The sequence below is a fragment of the Monodon monoceros genome, unplaced genomic scaffold (assembly GCF_005190385.1).
Source record: "Monodon monoceros isolate NGI ecotype Baffin Bay Population unplaced genomic scaffold, NGI_Narwhal_1 Super_Scaffold_11, whole genome shotgun sequence".
Taxonomy (NCBI): Eukaryota; Metazoa; Chordata; class Mammalia; order Artiodactyla; family Monodontidae; genus Monodon; species Monodon monoceros.
The window spans coordinates 14,591,699-14,606,532 of NW_021703767.1; the positions used below are offsets into that span (position 1 = coordinate 14,591,699).

Here is a 14,834-nt window from a genome sequence, read left to right on the forward strand (position 1 = left end):
CATCGTTATTATTTTGAGATGAGACCGTTGAAAATGCATTACATTAGGGGTTTCTACCTCCTCCTGCAGACATGGTATTAAAGACAAGTTTAATTGACAAATTTAGTTGATTCGATGAACATAGTCATCTTGTCCTGTAAATATTTATTTAGAAATATCCGCCATTTGTATAGACTTAGGATGCTTGCACCATCTGTAGAATTCTAGTTGCTTGGGTCTAGGAAGACAGAGTAGTAAAGATAGAGCCACAGAATAAGCTAGCAGCCTGTAAGCCATTGCATCATTTAATTGCTATTGTGAGTGCTTGCTACATAAGAATCCAGAAGAAGAAACCAGAAGAAAATCGCATGGATTCTTGTTTCTTGTTTCTGCAATTTTTTTTTTTTCCTTAGAAATCAAGATTATCAGGAAAATACTAATGAGTAGGCTCCCTGGCTCAAAAGAAAACAACATGTGTTCGGTGCCGTGGAGGAGGACGACGTTGTATATTTAATTACTTGAGCCTTATTTTGTCCTTTGGCATGATCTGTTCCCTGATTTCACTACAGTCAAGCTTGCTTTGAAGTTGTAGACAAATATCAACCACTTGGATCATATGTGTCCCAAAGAATGTGGTTTCTCAGGTATGAGCAATCTATCAATCCTCTGCTCTCCTTCCACTTTGGCACTGTGACAGTCCTAGCAAAGTTCTTAGGCAGAGATTTTATTTTGTGTCTTGGTCACAGCAGCTCTTACTAAAAGTTTCCGCATTGCCAGTACAAGTTGCAGCTTTCATATCTCAAGGGATTGATGCATTTCTTGATGATCGTGCAAGCATTCCTAATTGTGCCTCCAGGTAAATATACTGCTGTCTTCTTGGACAAATGAGAAGTACAAAGAATGTTTATGTGCAGGTCTAGCAGTTCCAAAGTATCTCTTGCAGGCTTAGACACACCTGAGTTACCATCCCCCTCTTACTGGCTGAGAAAGTTGCCCCACCTGATTTGTAAGTTTACCTGCGGTAGTCAGTGGAGTGAGGGTGAGTGGGCACCTCAGCCAGCCAACACTGCATTTAATCTGGTTAGAAGTAGCACAGCAGCTCTTATTTGAAAAACCACTGAGTTCTGAGTTCATTACTACAGGAAAACTCTTCTCCCCTGGGACTCAGAGAAACTTGCTTCAGAGTAGCCCTACCGGCTCAGGAGTCCTGTCAGATAAAATCCATCCTGGAGGAGAATGGCTACCTATGCCCTGCAAATCGCTGGACTGGTGCTTGGTGGTGTTGGAATGGTGGGGACAGTGGCTGTCACCATCATGCCTCAGTGGAGAGTGTCTGCCTTCATTGGAAGCAACATTGTGGTTTTTGAAAACCTCTGGGAAGGACTGTGGATGAATTGCATGAGGCACGCTAATATCAGAATGCAGTGCAAAATCTACGATTCCCTGCTGGCTCTCTCTCCGGACCTACAGGCATCCAGAGGACTGATGTGTGCTGCCTCTGTGCTGTCCTTCCTGGCTTTCATGACGGCAGTCCTTGGCATGAAGTGCACCAGATGCACCGGGGACGATGAGAAGGTGAAGGGTTACATCCTGCTAACGGCTGGAGCAGTCTTCATTGTCACTGGCCTTGTGGTGCTCATCCCTGTGAGCTGGGTTGCCAATTCCATCATCAGAGACTTCTACAACCCAATAGTGGATATTGCCCAAAAACGTGAGCTGGGAGAAGCCCTCTACATAGGCTGGACCACGGCACTGGTGCTGATCGCTGGAGGGGCACTGTTCTGTTGTGTTTCTTGTTGCAATGAAAAAAGCGGTAGCTACAGATATTCCATACCTTCCCACCGAGCGACCCAGAAAAGCTATCACATGGAAAAGAAGTCACCGAGTGTGTACTCCAAAAGTCAGTATGTGTAGTTGTGTATATTTTTAAACTAGCTATAAAGCCATGCAGATGACAAAAATATCCACTATTTTCTAAAAATGGAACCCCCCAAAAACGCTGATTTGCTGTTCTTAACTGCCTGCTATCAATTACAGGAACCGTGCACCAGCTCTTCGTGATTCTATAAGCGATTTCAGCCAAATGAGATATTATACACATTGCTCTGATTGTTCTAGAAAGTGCAGTCATTTGTTTTCTAAAATGGTTCGTGCTGTTTTCTCCTTTTATCAGTTACTTCAAAATGACATTGTTAAAGACGATTATTTTACAACTGTGATTTCTTTATGGCATAGCGTTATGCATATAGATGAGAGTGACGTTTTTATGTCGCATAAATAGAGACAGGCTTATATCGTTCTATTTTAAATGAAACACTGATTCATTACACTGAATAAATAGAATTCAACTATTGCTTTTCAGGGGAACCAGGGATAAGATTGAAGAAGGTTAATATTAATTGTTTAAAAACAGCTTAGTGATGAATGCACTTGATTTATAATGAAGGTTAAAATGAAGGCTTTAATCAGCAGTGTAAAGGGAACTAAATGGTTTTTTGAGATCCTATTTTTCAGCCCAGGAGTTAGAAATCCTAACTCCTTTATCCTCATTCCCCAGAGGCCTTCCTTTTCTTGTATATTAAATGAACAGCTTTTAAAAGGGAGCTATTTTGTCAAGGGGCTTTGCATTCAAACTGCTTTTCCAGAGCTATACTGAGAAGAAAGATAAAACTATAGTCTTAGAAACATTAAAGACTTCAGGAAGGTGAAAAATTTTTTTCCTCTTTTTAAGTTTTTGTGGCTGGAGAAGGATACATTTTGACAAGAAATCATATATGTATATGAATATTTTAATAACTATTTGTATACAGACTTTGGGTTTTCATTAATGTAAATAACAGAAGAGAAAAATAATATGTCTTTATTTGCTTACTAAAAAACAAAACTGAGCTGTCCCTTGTGAACTGTATCTTCTCCTATGTGGATACTTCAGTCAAAATTGTCATTTAAGTCCTTCAAAGATAAAATTTTTAATTTTTAATTTTGTTCAACTTTACTAAGGTATAGAATTACTCTATCTTGTGTTTTCCCCAAATTTGATCCAACAGTTAACGGATTTGAAAGTTTGTATCTACATTTTTCTACCTTAAATGACTATGTATGTTACCTGCTTTATGTCTTTTGTATTAATAAATTGTGCCTTTTTATATTAAGTTTATAGTCTTTCATTATTCTCCACTTTTTCTATTTTGTTAACTTGTAGAGTTTAAAAACTTGATATTTTCATCTTTGCAGTTTTGAAAAAAGACTATCAAAGTCACATTTTAAAGATAAAGATAGATTCAGCATTAATTTTTGAGAATATAAAGTATCATATATCATTTAACAACCTTACAATGATTGGATTCCCATACTAATATTTGATGCAGATATTTGTAATTTATTAAGATAATGCTATAAGTTACCCCCAAAAATCTATATCCTATAAATATTATGTTTGTAATAGCCATTTATGTAAAAAATTTCTATAGCTAAATATGTTTCTACCTCTGAGAAGTAGTGTTAATTAATAACAGTGGGTAATGTCTTAGGGACATGGATTATATACTAGGACCTCTACTTCTTTATATGAATTATATCATTAAATCTTTTATGAGATTGATATGATTAGTTCAATGAGGGCCCCTCAGAACAGTTTACTGATTACCCAATAGAGTCAGGAGAAAAAATAAGGACTGTCTGATTTCACAGTCCATGCTCTTTTTCTTCAGGGCAAGTAGATTTTCTTCAGCAATGTCTAGTTTACAAACTGATTTTTGTATGTGAAAATGACTCGCTTAACTACCGTTAGTTGTGAAAACTTTTAGTGTTTTTCTGAGACTGGTGATTTTCCAATAGCCTAATACTAATTTACCTTAGGCAGTTTTGGGTCAAAACATTCATAAGAGCAAAAATAAAGGAAAACTAACTAAACATTTTGGGGAAAAAAAAAAAGTCCAATCTTCTAAGCACCAGCCTTTAATCAAACATCCTTTTTACTTAGAAAGCTCTCCTGAATATCCCAAACTCAGTTTATTCTTTTCATCTTCTTTTCCCTAAAGCAGAATTCTAACATTGCTAGTTTTCTGTGGCATCACCTTTTGAGTATCTCTGAAATCTTTCTCCAACTTTCCACCTTACTAACATCTCTCTTTCCTACCCTCTAGACTTGTGTTACGCCTTCCTCCAGCTATCCTCCATGTTCCTAGCTCAGTTCTTTCTAGAATGCAAGTCAGACGCCATCACGTTCTGCCCATAATCCTTGTAGGAATGCTCCATTGCCTGTAAGGTAAATCCAAATGCCTTAGAAGATGATAAGAGACAAGAAGGAAAATCTGTCTTATAATCTTCATGGCAAACTTTATCATACAGTAACATCAGTGTATAACGAGTATGATAACAATTATAAAATGGATGTCCAAAACTAGAATAATTCATATGCCAAATGTCTTCTTTAATATCCTGAAAAATATGCACTGGTATAAGGAAATGGTTTGACTGGTGTCAAATTATGTGCAGAAAGGATGTTTGATATTCTAGTCTTATGGAGAAAAAATGTGGTGTGACAAAAAGAACACAGGGAGGTGGGGGGTATAGTTTTATGCCCTCAGCTTACAGGTGGACTTTTTCCTCTTTCATACTGTACCACCTGCAGCCCCTACCCTGAACCACTTCTGCTGAATCTGTATCCAAAATGACCCCCTCCCACACTGCAAAAATTGGTATTAAGCTGCATTACCTGAAGTGCTAGGGATATGGGGATGGCCAAGACAGTTTTTGTTCTCAAAGAATTTTCAGTCTAACCAGAGACAAGAGCAAGAAATGTAGCCTTCATTGCAAGCCTCCCAGGTGCTTGGCCTTTTCTTTTCTTACCACATCAATCCTCTAAGAATTCTATGAATTACTTAAGAAATCATGAGAATACTGAGTATCAAAGATGATATATATATATATATATATATATATATATCCCCTAATCCAAGAGGCTGTACTCTTCCTACTGTAATATTGTCCAGAGACATCTCTCCCAGAGTTAACTTTCTGCACAATAAATGTCATCTCACTGTCCCAGCTCCAAGCCTCCCTATGACTCACTGGTCCCAGCACCCTTTCCCCCTGAGTCCCAGGGTGGACCTCATCATCAGTCTTTGCTACCCCTAAGCTCCTCTCTCTCCTCCCTCCCAACTTCTACAGAATTTACTGATTCTCAGTTCCTGATATCCATTAACTTTTTCCTTGGAATATATTCTATTTTTTAGACTCATATCATATTTCAAATTCACCAGGCCTTCTTCCTTTCCCTGAGAAGGCCTCCAAGAGCTGCTGGAACAATATCCCTGCAAGCCCTTCCTCCCCACTCTGATCCCACCTCCCACTGTGCAAAGCAGAGCAGTAGCTGGGACCCAGCCAACAGGCAAAGCAAAGAGACCAGCTTTATGCAAACCTTCAGGCCCTGCCAGATTCCAGAAGGAAAGAGCAGTACTGTGTTCAATTCTGAGAGTCGTGAGAAGCAAGAGATTCCTGGTGCAGAGGCCCAAGGCTAGGCCCAAAGCCCTGTGCTGGGGTGAGACAGGCAGGAAGAGAAATGTGGGCCTTACCTGCTTCATAAATAGTCTTTGAAGGAGGGTGGCATTTGTACACCTGTGTAGTCTCAAGGTGGATAATAAGGGCCAGCAAAACTGTGGGAGACTCAAGTACAGGGTATCTTCTTGCTTGTCCTGGGGCCTCAGAGAGAACTGTCACTAAGAGTGAGGATATTGAGAGAGAGAGAGAGAGAGAGAGAGAGAGAGAGGGAGGCAGAGAGGGTACATCCCAGGGCCCCAGGAGAGAGACAGCAACTTTCAGGTCATTAGATCACCAGCCAACAATGAGAATCCCTGTCACCCTACGGTGGGCTATTGCTAATTACAACAACTTAACTTCCACAAGAAAAGAGATCCTAGAATCACTTAATACCAAATGGGACTCAATAAACAGAAAAAGGAAGTGTAAACTGAGTGCCCACAACTGGCAGAGGATCTTTGAGGAAATGATCTCCTGGGAAAGAGAGATGTCTTACACAAACAAACTCTAGCTGTAAGAGCCAAAGGGAGGTTGAATCATAGAATTAAAGAGCTTCTTTTTCCTGAAATAACAGAACTTTCACATTTAAAAAGTCTGCAGGGAAGGAAGCCTTGAGGGAGGTCAGTGCTGTGGGAAAAACTGGAGGTTTGGAAGATCAAGTAGAAGAAAAGCTCCAAACACAGAGCAATCACAGAAAAAGTTAAGGAGAAAAAGATGTAACTCATAAGGAAAAATATAAAGAACTTGGAGAACAAGTTCAAGGACCTAAGGGGCAAATTCAGAGAGAGGAATAAAAAATAGATGAAAGCAGTGGCAATCACTTAAAGAAAAAAAAAAAAAAAAAGGTTGATGGTAAAAAAAAAAGAAGTCTCAAACTTATACAAAGACTCATTGAGGGCCTGAGAAAACTAAAAAAAAAAAAAAACTATTAAAGTCTTAAATTCCAAGCTCAAAAAGAAAGTATGCAAGGTTTCGCCAATCATAAGAAATTACCTAACAGCCAAAACAAGAAAAACATACTACTTCTGGCAAATATTTCAACCACAAACCTAGAAGCTAGATGATGGTGGATTAATAATTAAAGAAAATGAGAGAGCAAAGACCATAATCCAATAAGTCTTTTTCAAACAAAAACTACATTTCCCTCTTAATGAGAAAGAAAGACATTTTGTGGCTAGCCCAAGATCCAGCAGCTGTGTCACTCATATGGCTGATCTGGAGGAAATACGGAAGCAATGAATCATTAAAGAGACCGCAAGAAGGAGAAGTTGGAAAGGAGAGGAGCCTTGGTCGGCCATGACTCTTGCAGTAGACAGAAGGAATTGTTTGGACAAGAACTGAGAGGAGGGTTTGAAGGTTTCCAGTTGCCATCTTCTGGAACTCTTCTCAACATCAATGTCCAGGAAACCACTACAAATATGTCAAGGTTGATCCTCAAGTTCTAAACTGCTGCTTTCCCAGTCCTGCGGATAAGTTCAACATATTCAGCATGGGAAACAAAACAAAACAAAGAACATCTAAAAATCTAGCCTCAGACTTCTTGTTTCTTTTCATCTTCTGCCACAGGGTCCATAGTGTCCACATTCTAGCCTTGTCAGATTCCATGTCATGTCTTTGCCATCCAGGAATTCTTCCCTACAGACCTTGCTCATCTGCAATGCCCTTGTCTTCTTTTATTGTCAGGTGTGGTTGATCCCTTGACACTGCTTATCCTGGCCACCACCTCTAGCTGCAAGCAATCACCATCCCTGTGCCAGCCCCAGCTCAGTGCAGCCCAGTCCAGCTGTGAGATAGATGTATACCAACTGACCCTGCTTCTCCATTCCGGGAAGGACACTTGGTCTTTGATAGACAAAGAGGTTTATGGGCTTCCTCCTTGTCCCTCAAATCACCTTCAATTGTAAGTCTTCTCTCTGCCCCACACCCCTTTTCCTGACTCCTTTCCAAATTCCAAGAAATTTATATGAAAATATGGGAAACAGAATCTTTTATAAAAAGAAAAACAAAGCAAATAAACAAACAAAAAACAGAATTGAGCATTGTCCTAATTCACGAAAGAATGTATACAACCTTTCTTACCAATGGGTTAAAAAAAAATTCGCTTTTCTTGTTTATTTTTAATTTTTAAAGGATAAACTGTATTAATACAGTCAGCAAAACAAAGTAAAATAAACAAACAAAAAATAGTCCATCCATATACCCAGCTCTTTCTTAACTGTTTTTTCTCCTGATACCCCACCCTCCTTATTAGCCACTAGCCTCAAAAATCATTAACTTTGTAGCTCAGGGTTGCTTCTTTCATGGGTTACTTCTGCATTTTTCAATTGATATGTGGGAGGGGTGGTGGGAAGGAATGAAGCCCAAGGTTGAAGACTATTTTTTCTTTGTTTTTTTGTATGCAACCTAGTAAGAATGTAGTTGTGCAAGCATCATAAGTGAATAATCTTTCTCCCTCTATTTTTTTCTGAATTGGGCCAGATTTCACACACATTCTTTTTGTTTTTGAAAGTGGAGATGTGGGTAGATATTTCTCCATAGCAATACAAAGGTCCTCTTTGAAGAAGGAACTGTTATTTATTAGATGTTAAATTATAGAAATGTTTTAGAAATAAAACTGCCCTCCAACTTTAAAGGTGAAAAACCCTCTGAGGGAAAGTAAGACACCCATACTTACAGCCCAACTGTGATCTAACACTGAATCTTGATACAATGCTTTTACTTTTATCAAAGAAGAATGAAGAGAGAAAAAATATTCTGCACTGAGCTCAGAAATCTGGTAATTTCTTGATGTGAAACAAACTATCCCCAAACTTGGTGACTTAAAAAAACAACCATTTTATATATCATGACTTTGTGGGTTAGGAAATCAGATAGCACTCAGGTGGCCTGGGGCACTGACTTCAGCTGGTAGCTGGGGTCTAGAGTCAACAACATCTCTGCTCTCTGCCTCACCCTTGGCAATGACATCTGGAAATGTGGATTCAGATGGGCTCCTCTACCCGTACATGTGGTCTTCTTCGTGTCTTTCTAACAAGATAGTCAGACATCTAGCCTGGTGGCTGAGGGCTCTAAGGAACCAAGTGGAAAAACACCAATCCTTTTAGGAGGTCTGGCATCTTTTCTACCATTTGTAATTGGTCAAAGATATTTGATGTCCCTGGGAGGAGCATCAAATAATCTGGAACCATCTTTTTTTTTTTTTTTTTTAACATCTTTAATGGAGTATAATTACTTTACAGTGGTGTGTTAGTTTCTGCTTTATAACAAAGTGAATCACTTATACATATATATATATATCCCCATATCTCTTCCCTCTTGCATCTCCCTCCCACCCTCCCTATCCCACTCCTCTAGGTGGTCACAAAGCACCGAGCTGATCTCCCTGTGCTATGCGGCTGCTTCCCACTAGCTATCTATTTTACGTTTGGTAGTGTATATATGTCCATGCCACTCTCTCACTTCCTCCCAGCTTACCCTTCCCCCTCCCCGTGTCCTCAAGTCCATTCTCTTCGTCTGTGTCTGCGTCTTTATTCCTGTCCTGCCTCTGGAGCCATCTTTAATCCACTCTAGGCAAAAGGTGGGGTTTAAAGAACTTGAAGAGAAATGTTTCTTTCCAATGGACTTACTTCTTGAAACTAAGGCATAGTTTAAAAGACGTGTTTTGTATTTAAAATGAAATAAAAAGAATTTGACTTTTTTATTAAACAAAAGCTGGTGCAAGGAAAAATACAAATTAAATATGAGCTTTAATTCTCCCTGTTGAAAATAAAGGAAGAAATTTTCTCTCCTCTCCTTTACCTTAGAGTTTTATTTTAGAAAACTTGTGTTTTCTCCTCTTTCGGAAGGTATATAAATTCTTTAAAAAACTAGAGAGCTTTTTGTCAGCTCTATGAACCAAGAATGTTTTTCTCTAGGACCTAGGTGCCCTGTCTTTGAAATGTAAACATCACTATCTTCCAGTTTCTGTCAGCAAAAAGGAGCCTAACTTTAGTGGGTATCTTGTTCCATGTTGCAAAACAGCCTCCTGCCATAAAGATGTGAGAATCTTGTTTCTCCTCTGGATAAAGAAAATTAGCTAACGTAGATGGTCACCCTAATTACCAGGTAAATTGAGGATGAACTATGTGTGACGAAGGCACTCTCAAATCCTTTTACTTGAAAGATTCTTAAATATTTATCCTGAAAATATGTATGCACTTGGTGGTGTCTTTGTGGCTCTACAGAAAGGTAAGATTTCTTTCTGTCTTTGCAGTCACTTAGCAGATTGCCTGTGATGCATGTCACATTATGGTTTAATGCTTATTCGATAATGAAACTATTTTCTTTCTCTGCTACCTTTGTGGACAGGTTTTCTGGGTTGGAAGATTTTGTTTTTAATTATATTTCCCCAACACAGGCCAAGATAAGAAAAAAGACAGATGACAAAAATTTCCATAATCTAGAAATGTATGCTTAGTAATAATCAGAGATGTCCCCAAATGTTTTGTAAAGTTGTGTTCATTTGAGAACTACTTATAATGGTGAAAATTTGGAAACATTCTAAGTGTCCCACAGAGAAAGGTTAAATGTTAGTGTATCTGTTCACTCAGTTGTATGTCTTCCTGCTGTTGAGGAATCCTTAATGACCTAAATATTGTTATGAAAATAGAATAAAAACAGTTAAAGAATTCCTTATTCACCATAACCCTGATTAATAGTTTCTCTATCTCTCTCTCCTTCTTACATACATACACACAAACAGATGAAACCACACCCAAATAAAAGGAAATGGCTGGAGAGAAAATAAAATGGTTAAACTGTAAACTTCTGTGTGATTACTGTTTTCTTTAAAAAAATTTTCTGTGCTTCCATTTTTTAATGAGCAAATATTTTCATAGTGAGAAAAATTAATAAACTTATAAAAGCATATTTTAAGGATAGAAGTATATAAAAAACAGTAGATAGTTGATAACTTGGCAGAAAAATCAAAACAGGACTGTCGAGGAAAGGGATGAGAAAAGATCATTAAATTCTGAGGAAAATAATAAAAATATGAGAAAAAAATGGAAAAATTAATGATTTAGCTTGAAAAAAGTTTTATATTTTAAATTTAACTAAAGGATTTTGGAAATATCCAAATTAAAAAAAAATCAGTTAAACAACTATACATTGTATGTTTGATTTCTACCCTTAAATAACAACACAATGGTTTTTTTTTTTTTAATTTCATTTTGCCCTTTGACTTTGTTTTTCATTTACCCTTTTAAGCCATCCTTATTCCATAGAGAGAATTCACTTTTTCTTTTTAGCATGCAACAGGCAAATATAAACTTTTAATTTCCCAAGTAGCTAATTTTTCAGTCCCATTTGTTAAATAATCCATTCTCTATAGTTTGCTGATGCATTATTTATCAAGTAGTAAATGCATACATATCTCACTATCTGTTTCTGGGCAATTTATTCTGCTTCATTGATCCTGGATCTTTTAAAAGTAGATTATCACTAATTGATGTAAGTGCCAGTGGTTTTATCAAGTCTGTGGATACTTGTCTTCAATATACTACTTCATATTCTACTGACTTCTAATGGAAATACTTTCACAGAATGCTTGCCCCAGTTCACTGCACAATAAGTGCTGAGAAGAAAATATCACATTAATAATGAGGAGACTCAGATGAAAACTAACTTTCCTTCCTTCTTTCTTTCTTTCTTTCTTTCTTTCTTTCTCTCTCTCTCTCTCTCTCTCTCTCTGTTTCTCTTTCTTCTTATCTTAGAAACAGGTGTACTCAGGTACTATCTTGGTCCCATCTATTCTTGTAAATTTCAAATCAGCTGTGACATAAAAACAGTTTTGACTTAGAACACAGATAGCATTATTCACATGGAGAGGGTTTTTATAAATCAAGACTAAATCAAAAGGCCTTTCACCAAAAAATCTATCAGGCCCAATGTAGACGACCAGAACCTCATCCAGGAAGCCAGGATTCCAACGTTTTCTCCAGCCAACTGAGTAGCTTTGAGCAATTATATAACTAATTCCTGTATTAAACTCCTTTTCCATACTCAGTAGTTTTAAAGGTCATTTCCAAGTCATTTACAAGCAAGAGATAATGTATCTATACAAACAAAATAGAGGAGAGAGTATTTGCTGAATCTCGGCTTCTGAAATTACTTTAAATAATTCAGTCTCCATTTTCTCCCTGATGTGACTTATCCTTCATTTAACATTTCATGAAAATAGGTAAGATCATATCTGCCCTATTTTTATTTATTCATTCAGCAAATATTTATTGAGCTTGTACTATGTATAAGACACTGGGGATTAGGAAATTCATAAACAGCAATCCCAGTCACTCATATAATAAATCACCAACCTTACATTTTAGTGGAGAGAAACAGAAAATGGACATCTATAAAGACAAATATATCAGAAAATGAGTATACAAATGACAATGGCCAAGCCATATATAAAAATAGAACTCTGACCCACAACCTGCAGCAACCCGCCCAAGAAACCATCTCCTTAATCTATGATAAATAGTTGTGGAAGCCAGCCTACTGTAAATCAGAATTGTAGGGAGTCAAACTACTACCTCTAGTACTAATTCGGGAAGCTAAACAATAACTTCTTTAACAATTGGCCCCAAATGATCAGGATTTGATTAATAACTGACAGCTTCCCTAATTTTTGTCCCTGCTTCCAACTTAAGACCAACCAGAGAAAACCAAACTAACCGATCACATAGGATGTCCCACTTCTAGTGAGCCTACCTCTGCTTTCCCCTTGCCAACAACCCTCCCTCTGGACACACCTGAAGACTTCCCTTTTCCCACTATAAAGCTTTCCTTCTCCTCTGCCTGCCTTTGAGTCTCTGTCAAAACACAAGCAAGCTCTGAATAATTAGACTTTGCTTTTCTCCTTTGGTTAGTCTTCACTTATTTCCACATATAGAATATAACAAGTTGGGAGAACTATTGAGAAAAATAAATCAGAATCAAGGAATAGGAGCACCTGTCAGGGAGAGCATTTACTTTATTTTGAGTGGTCAGGCAAGACTTTTTGAGCAAAGACCTAAAGAAAGTGTGGGTCTGAGCCATGTGGATATCCAGAAAGAGGCATCGCTGTGCAGAGGGGAGAGGAGAGAGCAGCTTCCCCTTTTTCAACCTGGAAGGGGAAGCTGCTCATGCAGTTTGACTAATTCTCATTTTCATCTTCACTTGGCAATAGAGGCAAGGGAGAGAGTGGCCAGGTATGAGTTCGTAGAGGTAGTGAGCTATAGTAAGCTCTTACTCAGAGTAAGAAGTGATGCCTTTGGAGCATTAATCAGAGAAATGACAGGATCTGACTTTGTTTTCAAGGATTATCCTGGCTGTAGTGTTGAAGTAACTGCAGGGAATGAGGGTAGAAGCTGGGAGAGCAGATTGCCGTAGTGTAGACAGAAGATGACATGGTTTGGATAGTGGTGGAGGTGGGGAAAAGTCATTTGTTTCTGGGTACGTTTGAAGGCAAAACTGACAGATGTGTTGATAAATAGAATCTGAAAGGTGAAATAAAAGGAGAACATGAGGATAAAAACCCAGGTTTTTGTTTTTTGGGTTTTTTTTCACATACTATAAAAGTTATATTTACTTAGAGTAGTCAAACTTATGAATTTTACAACTTCTTTTCAAAGAACCCATAATTAAAGTTAAAAGACAAGTCTTATACTAAGGAAGGATTACAACTCACATAATCCACAAAGATCTCCAGGCAGAATTCTTCAAGAACTCCTACACAACCATAAGAAAAAGAAACATCTTGACAGAAAAATGGGCAATAGGTATGAGCCAGAAATTCACAGAAGAAATCAAAGTGGCCAAGAAACAAGAAAAGAGGCTTAGTCTTACTCAATTAGCAAAATGCAAGGTAATGTATCCCCCAATGGAATATTACATTGCAGTTTAAATAAGCAAAGTAGAGCTATAAATCTCAAAAACAATGTTGAGTTTAATAAACTTGTAAAATGTTGATACAATTTATGCCATGTTTGAAATAAGTTAAAGCATGCTATATATTTTAAATACATATATAGTCATGGCAACAAAAATCATAGTTGGGAATGAAACAACAAGTCTTGGATAGCAGTTATAGCGGTATTTTGAGCCAGATTATACTAGGTTTCCTGAGCCAATTCTGTGCATCTCTTCCTTTTTTCTTAAAAATTTTTATTGTAGCATAGTTGCATCAAGAGGAATGGATAAAGAAGATGTGGTACATATATACAATGGAATATTACTCAGCCATAGAAAGGAACAAAATTGGGTCATTTGTAGTGACGTGGACGGACCTACAGACTGTCATACATGGTGAACTAAGTCAGAAATAGAAAAACAAATATTGTACATTAACCCATATATGTGCAATCTGAAAAAACTGGTATAGACAATCGTATTTACAAGGCAGAAATAGAGACACAGACTTAGAAGACAAATGTATGGATATCAAAGGTGGGGGATGAATTGGGAGATTGGGATTGACATATATACACTAATGATACTGTGTATAAAATAGATAACTAATGAGAACCCACTGTATAGCACAGGGAATTCTACTCAGTGCTCTGTGGTGACCTAACTGGCAAGGAAATCCAAAAAAGAGGGGATATATGTATATGTGTAGCTGATTCACTTTGCTGTATGGTAGAAACTAACACAACATTGTAAAGCAACTATACTCCAATAAAAATTAAAACAAAAAACAAGGTTTTTGGATTCATGAACTCAGAAGGAGAGTTACCATTGAGAATGGGATAAGAAGTTTGGGGTGGTTGTTTGTAGCAACTGGTAATGTGGTTCTAGTAGTGCTGAATTTGAGATGCCTATAAGATTTTTCAAGGGAAATTATGGAGAGCGCCAGATTGAGGATAAAATATTTGGGTGCTGTCAGCATATAAGAATTAAAACCATCCATAGGGTCACTCTGGAACACTGTGGTGTTTAGAAATTGAGGGAATGAGGAAAATCTCACAAAGGAGAACGAGTAAAGGTGACCAGAGAGATAGGAAAAGAACCAGTAGAGAAAGTGGCACCTCTTACACTAACAAAGCACTGCAAGAATAAGGAAGTTGTCAGCTAGGACAAATCTGATCAGTTAAGTAGGTTGAGAACTAAGAACTGATGATGGATTTAACTATGTGAACATTACCAGTGACTTTTAGAATATATTTTATGGGAGTTGTGAAGGATAAAATAAAATGTTTGAAAAGAGAATGGGAGGGGATAAATTAAAGGTAGCAAGAAGGGGAAACTCTCGAGTCGATTTTTAGTTTAAAAAAAGAGGTGAGAAACAGCAGTAG

At 37.6% G+C, this 14,834-nt stretch overlaps 1 protein-coding gene across 1 annotated transcript; it reads left to right on the forward strand.

Moving 5' to 3' along the window:
* Positions 1 to 1,028: 1,028 nt before the first annotated feature.
* CLDN8 (claudin 8) lies at positions 1,029 to 3,131 on the forward strand. Its single transcript, XM_029213591.1, has one exon. The coding sequence runs from the start codon at positions 1,216 to 1,218 to the stop codon at positions 1,891 to 1,893; it is 678 nt and encodes a 225-aa protein (XP_029069424.1). The 5' UTR covers positions 1,029 to 1,215; the 3' UTR covers positions 1,894 to 3,131.
* Positions 3,132 to 14,834: the final 11,703 nt, after the last annotated feature.

Bases quoted from the DNA above. Each gene is read 5' to 3' on its own strand.
- CLDN8 (XM_029213591.1), top strand. From the start codon at position 1,216: ATGGCTACCTATGCCCTGCAAATCGCTGGACTGGTGCTTGGTGGTGTT.